Source organism: Triticum urartu, chromosome 3A (assembly GCF_056163025.1).
Source record: "Triticum urartu cultivar PI428250 chromosome 3A, HENAU_Tu73, whole genome shotgun sequence".
NCBI classification, from domain to species: Eukaryota; Viridiplantae; Streptophyta; class Magnoliopsida; order Poales; family Poaceae; genus Triticum; species Triticum urartu.
In genome coordinates this window covers 568,830,674-568,839,206 of record NC_141875.1, presented here as the reverse complement: position 1 = coordinate 568,839,206, position 8,533 = coordinate 568,830,674, and the positions used below count along the sequence as shown (strand labels likewise).

At 42.1% G+C, this 8,533-nt stretch overlaps 1 protein-coding gene across 2 annotated transcripts; it reads left to right on the top strand.

Annotated features, from left to right (window-relative positions):
* Positions 1-1,406: 1,406 nt before the first annotated feature.
* Positions 1,407-5,208, top strand: LOC125548763 (TRAM, LAG1 and CLN8 (TLC) lipid-sensing domain containing protein). Of its 2 annotated transcripts, XM_087547738.1 has the most exons (9): positions 1,407-1,755; positions 3,065-3,153; positions 3,258-3,393; positions 3,537-3,611; positions 3,746-3,867; positions 3,952-4,027; positions 4,454-4,513; positions 4,751-4,768; positions 4,801-4,913. In XM_087547738.1, the coding sequence occupies exons 1-8, from the start codon at positions 1,678-1,680 to the stop codon at positions 4,760-4,762; spliced, it is 648 nt and encodes a 215-aa protein (XP_087403864.1). In that variant the 5' UTR covers positions 1,407-1,677; the 3' UTR covers positions 4,763-4,768; positions 4,801-4,913. The 2 variants fall into 2 exon arrangements, with proteins under 2 accessions (XP_087403864.1, XP_048568264.1); XM_048712307.2 differs by lacking the exon at positions 4,751-4,768 and having other exon boundaries at positions 1,411-1,755; positions 4,794-5,208.
* The last annotated feature ends 3,325 nt before the right edge of the window (positions 5,209-8,533 follow it).

The following is an 8,533-nucleotide window of genomic DNA, read 5'->3' as shown; positions in this document are numbered from 1 at the left end:
CCATCCTATGGCCAGGGAGACGACTGATTTTTCCCAGTTATCCACGGCTGACGCGTAGGGTCGCCCTTATCAACATATAATCATATTTATTTTACGAAATGCACTCGTTGCACGACAATTTCTAGAGAAATATGGAAAACTCCTAATCCAGCACGAGGTGGGAAACCAATCTATTGGTCCTTAATGGGTGATGTGGACAGACAAGCCACCTTCCCCAAGTTACGGGAGCCGCGATCGGAGATGGACACCTACCTTCTCGCGAGACCGTCCCTGTCTCCCCTCGTGCGTGTGCTCTCTTAGAACCCCAGGACCCGGAAGCAGAAAGAAAACACTCTCCACCGATGATGTCATCGTGCAAACCCCAACCTAGTACCATCCAGGTGCCTTCCCCAAGTAACGGGTGCCGCGATCAGAGACGGACGCCCGCCTTGTCGCGAGACCCCGCATCCCCTCTCTTAAAACCCCAAGCCTCGGAAGCAGAAACTTCTAGGCCATAGAAAATGTGACTTGCAAGTTGGGTTCAGTAATAGAATTATCAAAGAACCAAAAATGATGTTGATTGTACTTGGTTTGATTTGGCGCGCATGAGATGTCCTACCGGTTTCTCAAATTAAAAATTGAATTGGTATAAACATTGAAATCTATTCACCATAGTTTTGATTATGATACTAAGACATCCATCATATCATAAAGAGAGACTAGTGCATTTGAATCAACTTCACGAGTCGGATTAGTTTGCCTCCGCATGGTATAACCTATTAGTATGTAGTAAGTTATAACCTATTAGTATGTGATGTGAACCTATGCTCCTGCAAACTAAAGCTCCATTCTTTTTAACAATCACCATGGGAGAGTATCTCCACCTGAATATATTACTCAAAAAGCCCCAAGGAGCCAAAGTACACCAGAGAATACAACGTGAGGAAAGAAACATGCGTCAAAGATAAGAAGGCATCTCTAGTTTGATCTTTGAACCTATAGACCCAAAGCGTGAAATCATAGATTACATTTTGAAAAGTATCCAAAGTCGAGTGAGTCAACGGGACACCTGGGCATTGCGAGATTCCTAATTTAGGCATTTAATAATTTTTAGATGTACTGTACTCCCTCATTCCTAAATATAAATATTTTTTAGAGAATCCAATATGGGTTACATACAAAGCAAAACGAGTAAATTTAGACTCTGAAGTATATCTATATATATAGATTTATATGTAGTAAAGACTTGTATTTAGAGACGGAGAGGGTATGATTTATACTAAAATAATTGTAGTTGGGGCCCTCCCAAGCCCTGGGGCGGTCGCCCCTTCTGCCCGGCCTATGGGCCGGCCCTGCGTGGACAGGCGGGCCACCTTCCCGGAGCCACGATCCGAGACGGACGCCGCCTTCTCGCGAGACCCCCCGGCCTGTCGTCGTGCCTGTCCTCTCTTAAAACCCAACGCTCAAACCCTCTTCCAAAACATCGCTCCCACCGACGACGCCACCGCCCAAACCCCAACCCTCCTTTTTGCCCTGAAATAGATCAAGCGTGAAAAACGTGGCCTGCTGTGCTGCAGGTTTGATTTCCCGGGAGGCGTATCCGTCCATCCATCGGCGCGTAATCTCGGATCAGCTTCTTCTCCTTCGCGCTTCATCCGCCCCTTCGTCGCTTGCTAGCTGATCCATCGGAGGGGACTCATGGACTGGAACTACGGCCCCGAGGAGCAGGTCCTGTGGCCGGCGTCGGTCCTCGCCGGCGTCCTCATGTGCGCCGCCGTAAGCTCTCCGCGCCCTCTCCTTTTTTGCTTTCTTAGTTCATCCGCTCTCCGTAGTTCAATCCTTGTGTTCATGGTTGCTCGAGCTCGGTTATTTGCGAGATTATTATTATCTACCTATATGCCGGTTGCTTTCCTGTTATCTGGGGGCCGTCCAGATCAAGTACCTCCGTCTTGTTAGGGGAAGAAGAGGCCGTTGGCGTCTTTGTTGCTGGCACAGTTAATGCAGGTTGCATCAGCGGCCCTGCAGTTTTGTCTGTAGCTATGCTTGCTGGTGAAGTTTGCCGCGTCAGTTGTAGCACTTGGCACAACTTACTAGTCAATGGTGCAGATACTTGTCAATCGTCGATGTCTCTTTTGGCAATCGAGACTGGCAGTGATGATACTGATACGTACCAACAGTTCAACTGTGCTAGTTGGGCAGACTGTTGAATACTTCCTTCTAGAACCGAGAGATATTTTGGATTTAAAAAAAAAGACTGGGAAGTTCTAGCTCTTTTTTTTGCGTGGTTGCTATCTCGCATTGAATTTCTCTAGTTGGTCCAATGCAAATTACCAGTCAAGGGGAAGGTGCATCGGCATCAGATCAGCAGCAAGTGCGTGCGTAGACCGTGCTGTTTCGTGTTGCAGTGTTCTGGTCTGCTCTGCTCTGGCTCTTTGGTAACCAGGCCAGTATGTGATCAGTGCTACTACCTATTTGCAAAATTGCCCACAATTTGATGTTCTTGCCAGCCGATGGATTTCTTAAATTTTGGGTTTGTTGGAGAGATTGACAGTCTTGCACGTGTTCCAAAAAAATACATTGAAGATAATCTGGGTCTCATTCTGTACAGGGGAAGATAATAAGTTTGGCATTGTACAGCATTTTGCAATAACAAAAACAAAAAAAGGAGTGCTAGAATTTGCTATATTAGACTCTCTCTCTCTCTCTCTCTCTCTCTCTCTTCCTGTCTTTTTATGCAGGACACCTTTCTTTTTCATGAACATTTGTACTTCCGTAGGTTATTGTGTGTACACGGAGTTGTTTCAGAAGTATTTGAATTTTTAAATATTTTTACTATCACGGTGGAGCTCGAAAGCCGAAATCCGTCTCTCTTATTAGTACCTACTAGGCTACGTATCACAAAGTAAGTTTTGGCTTTTATTCCTGATGAAGCATACTGATTCTGAATTGAAAACTTTACTCCTCTAATTCTGAACTTGTCGTCTTACAACCTCTTATTTTTTGAAAGGATCTTACAAAAAACATTGTTCTCAGCTATTTAGTACATTGCATCTTGCTGCAAGAATTCATAATTTTGTCCTTGCAGGTATATAAGGTAACTAAAAAGGTTAGCTCATCGTGCTTCAAGTGTTATGATGGATTAAGTCCAATGCAAAAGCTTGAGTGGAATAATAGGTAATATTTACTTGGACACAACTTTATTGTTGTACTTGTACCTGTTCTTTATCACAGTTGACCTTTATTTTACTTAAGTCTAAATATGTGCAACTAACTGACAGGGGCTTCTCTACGGTCCATGCATTGGTTGCTGCTGCCGTTTCCTTTTACTTGGTCATGATATCTGGCCTCTTCAGTGAAGATGTCAATGGCATAATCATTGACAGAAAGTCATGGTTATCCGATTCCATGTTTGGGGTAAGCTACGCATTGCAACTGCATCTCCAGCTTTGCTTGGAGCGAGTCAAATTTGTTTCTCAGTCTGCAGTCTTTCAGAACAAATGGACATGAAATGCTCCTCTGCGTACATATTGATTTAACATACTGTATTACTTGTGCAGGTCTCGATCGGGTACTTTTTCACAGACTTGGCGATGATCCTATGGCATTTTCCATCTTTAGGTGGAAAAGAATTTGTAAGTTTTACACTATACTAGAGCACACATTATCTCTGAAGAAGATTAATGCGTGTTGGTTTCCTCCTAATCAGGAGTTTTTTTTTTTGACAAAGTTCCTAATCAGGAGTTGTTTCTATGTGATTTTGTTTCAGCTCTTGCATCACGGACTTTCCATGTACGCAATCTGTCTTGCTTTGTTCAGTGGGAAAGCACACATGTACATACTCATGGTCCTCTTCACTGAAGCCACCACTCCATTTGTGAACCTTAGATGGTAACATCTGATACCACTAATACAGTCCTTCAAGAATTCAGGTTAAGATGTGTTGTTTCTGAAAGTTATTATGATTTGGTGCAGGTATCTGGATGTTGCTGGTCAGAAGGATCACAACCTTTACTTATACAATGGATTGGCTATGTTTGTCGGATGGCTGGTATGGTACTCGCTGCTCTCATGATTTAACATTATTGCTTTTCCTGAAGTCGTATGATTCATAAAACTTGCATGTTAGAATTCTCAAAAATCTAGTTAGTTTCGGTGTCGGCAGCCTTTACTGTCTGTGCCGTGCCACCGTACGCCCCTATCAACTTCGGCTCTGCCCTTTCTGTCTTTGTACAAGACTCAGATGCTCAGAGATATGTTCCTATTGAATGTCTCTGCCTTTTACCTTTTTGTTGGAAAATATATGCTTGATACGCTCCTCTTCATCGCAAGTCAGATGAAAATGCCAATTGTGAGCTGCAGGAGCGGCGCCCAGGCTAATGAGTTAACTTGAAGCATTTGTGACTAGATATGCCGCAAACTATTTATTCAGTATCCTCTTTACTCTGGCATTAACACATCTTTTGTTGGCTTGCAGATTGCTCGGATAATCTTGTTCGTATATTTCTTCACTCATGTCTACTCCCATTATGATCAGGTATGCATGTCATCTACCCATGGACCAACTGAAATCGCACTTTTGCTAATATATATATATATATATATATATATATATATATATATATATATATAGCTTGAGATGTAGCTAAATTTGCTTGATCAGTATGATATACTGTATTAAAACATCATGAAAGTATATGACTGATTTAGTCTTCAGAAGATTCAGACAGTTCGATTGATGCAACTGAAACCGTTTGCTATTGCGAAAATTCAGACGGTTTGCTGATGACGTGCGCGCTGTACTTGTTTTTTCACAGGTGAAGTCCATCTTCGCCCTGGGATTCTACGGCATAATGACAGTGCCACCGACGCTGGCCGTGATGAACGTGTTCTGGTTCCGGAAGATATGTAGGGGGATGGTCAGAACCCTGTCGAAGATGAAGCAGCATACCGCAAACGGGAAGACGGATTAGAAGGAAGGATGATATAACTCTTCTTTTTTAGATCAAAAAAGATTGACTGTTGTTCCTTGTAGATAAAAGCTCGGCCAGTTAAATTTGAGGTAAAACCACGACACTTATTTTGAGACGGAGGAAATATGTTGGTGTCTGATTCTTTTTTTCTAGAGTATGCCCATGCAGAGAATTGTGGGATTGGTCATTGATGTGAGAGGTGATGCACATAGTATTATTCTTTTTACTTTCGTGGCTGCTCGCGGCCACGCGAAACCAACCCGTCGTCGTTGCTGAATCTGTGAAAGGGTATTCCTTTTTCCTTCGCCAACGTGAAAGGCTATTCAGAGGTGGGGTGTCGCACCAAGCACTCTCACATCGCCGGGCCGATTTTGTTCGTGCCGCGCAACAGACGCGTCGGGCTCGTGTCGACCGCGTCGTGGACGCACGCGAAAGCGTTCGTTTGCGCCGCGGACAGCGTTGCCGCCTTTGCTCTCCGTTCTTGGTCGTTTCCCCTCCAGATGGCACGCACTGCTCAGCAGAGCCCAAGGCCAACGGTTCTCACGTCACGCAACGGCCGAAGCAGTGCGGCGCACTCACGCAGAAACAACAACTGGATGCGCCATCATTCGGACGGTCTTTCATGTGCACTGCCATTGTTTTCCTCGTGCTCGGGGTCGAAGAAGACGTACCTGCCTGGTGCAAAATAACAAAAATCTGTTTTAAGTTGCACTTTTCATCAAATTAAAGTTGCACCTTTTAGTCGAGTATATATATCTGCTATTTTTCTACATACTATTTAAAAAATAAGTATCATTTTTTTTTCTGCCAGGCGAATCTTTCGTCAACCATTTTTTTCCTCCCACCACGTCCCTTCATCGATTTCTTTTATCCAGCTGGTTTTCTTTCCACCGTTTCATGCTTGGCTGGACCTTCCCGGTACGCCGTTCAATCACATTAATTTACTTGTCTTTCACATCAATTTCACCTTATCTCTAGTATTTTAGAAAATTATAAGGCCTAGTTTGGCAACACGGTTTTTCTAAAACTATGGTAATTGAAAACCTAGGTATTTCATTGTGTGGAAAATGATTACTCCAGTTTTTAAAAACCATATTTTTTTTCTCCGTTTTAGCAAAACTACCAACGTGTTTGGCAATTGCAGTTTTTCTCAATTTTCTGGTTTTGACTTTTGACTACTCATGCATAGATGATCCTGAAGATAGCTAGCTGAACCAACTGAGCGACACTCAAGTATTGTACAATTACGTAATCAGCCTATGTGAATTAACAGCCGCCGCTTGCATGTAGTCATATCTCTGAGGCGCTAGGATCTGGAATTTTTGTCCAAAAAGACCACCTACCCAACAGGATTGCTAAAAAAGACCCTCTTCAGATGAAATTGACAAAAAAGACCCCCTTAACCGTGGCAACAGGCGCACCAGCCGACACATGGCACTTGCCGTCACACCGGTAGGCGACAGCACTGTTCATGGCACTGTTCACACAGGACGGTTTTATGCAGTAGAACGGCAATGGGACGCGAGTGAACAATGATGCCGCCTCCCGGTGTGGCGGCTGCACTGTTCATGTGAGATGAACAGTAATTTAAAAAAATAGCAGAAAAATTCAAAAAAATCTGAAATTTTGCACCCACTTAGAACACTCAATCGTCTTTGCTGACTTGAATTTTTATGTTGTTTTTTTAATTACTTTTCATCCCGTATGAACAGTGTTGCTGCCATACCGGGAGGCGGCAACATTGTTCACTCCCGTCCGTTGCCGTTCTGCTGTGCGAAAACCATCCCCCCGCGTAAATAGTGCCATGACCAGTACTGCCGTCTACCGGTGTGGCGGCAAGTGCCACGTGTCAGGTGGCGCGCTTGCTGTCACAGCTAAGGGGTTCTTCTTTGCCAATTTCATTCAGAGGGAGTCTTTTCTAGCGATTCCGTTGGGCAGGTGGTCTTTTTGACAAAAAAATCTAGGTTCTGTAATAGAGTTATCTTGTACCTCTAACCTCTAGCCACATGGAATCGATGGGCTAGCTAGCTTAGCCTGCTCTGTACAACTATGCTCGAGTATCAATCAATCTACTCCATGATATAAACCTCGGCACATGCAAATGTGCTAAGTCGATGCTAAATCATGGCATTTGTATGTGTACGTGCGCCATCCAATATGATCAAATGTCTAGCACAATCTAATCTGCAGATTGCCCACGAGAGCAATAGTCAACGATTGAAGACATCAACGCCAGAAAGAAGATGAACTGAGTGAGCGTTTCTCAGTTTAGAAAAAAGAGGCTGGGACTGCTTTTTCATATACAGCAAAAAAACATGGTTTTAGATATACTATGGCATATAAAAATGCAGTAATTGTCAAAGCCAAACACGTCAAAATATTTAAAATCGGGGTTTCTAAAAAAACCATGGTATTCTCCTAAAACTCCAAAAATACCGAGCAGTCAAACACGGCCTTGGCCCTGTTTGATAGCAAAGTATTTTCTAAATATTTTGAGAATACTACAGTTTTTGAGATTATCATAGTTTTATTTACAATGAGCCGTTTGGTTGCCCCTAACAACTGTGCTTTTAATATTATAGTATTGGGTAAACTGCAGTTTTTTCTCTGCATAAAAAAAAAGAACCCCAAACCTCTTTTTTAAAAACAGAGTTGCTGAATGCTTAAACACAGCGGCTAAACTGCAAAATTTACAGCGTTACGCGGCAACAGCCAAACAGGTTCTATGTATTGTGAATACTGCAAAATATTCTGTTTTGATAAAACTATGATATCTCACATCTACAGGAAAAATTACTATGGTTTTTGATACTTTGGTTTATATAATACTTTGCTATCAAACACAGCCTAAGTAGTTTTCTTTTCATGCGAACTCTTCGTCAATTGGTTTTCCCCTCCCATCACGTCCCTCCATAGATTATTTATTATCTAGTATTTCTATTCATTTCAATTTGACCGCACCTTCCTAGTACGCTGCTCGATCACATTAATTTGCTTACTTTTTGCACCAATTTCATCTTAATTTAATTACCAAACTTCTCATCAAATTGTAAGGTAAATCAGAGACAAGTTTTGATAAACATTTATTCAGACAATCACATTAATATTGACAGGTAAATCACAAGCTAATGTATTAGAATATTTATATCCCGTTGCAACGCATGAGCATTCTTCTAGTAAGGATAAAGGAAATAACTATTTTTTGCAAATCAATAAAGCGTGTCATGATTGCTTTGCCTAAAAAAATACATGGACTTAAAAAAAAGAACTTAGCACTTAATATGTAATTCTTCATGCTTGATATCTTATTACATGGTTGAAACATAAATATTAAAGTAGCTCACATAATACTAAGTAAACCCATACCTCCAGATGGACGACACAAGTGCTTCAGAATGATTGCCTCCAAGTTTTTGCTTCCGTCATTAGGACAGTAGACAAAGATGCAAATTACCCGTGTATGTACTTACTGTTAAAGAAATGGGCATATTGTTGCCACCAAAGATAATACTTTGTCATTTGACGACAAATATAGTTTTCAAAATATGAAGGACGTAAATAAAACCGGGGGAGTGGTCATTCCA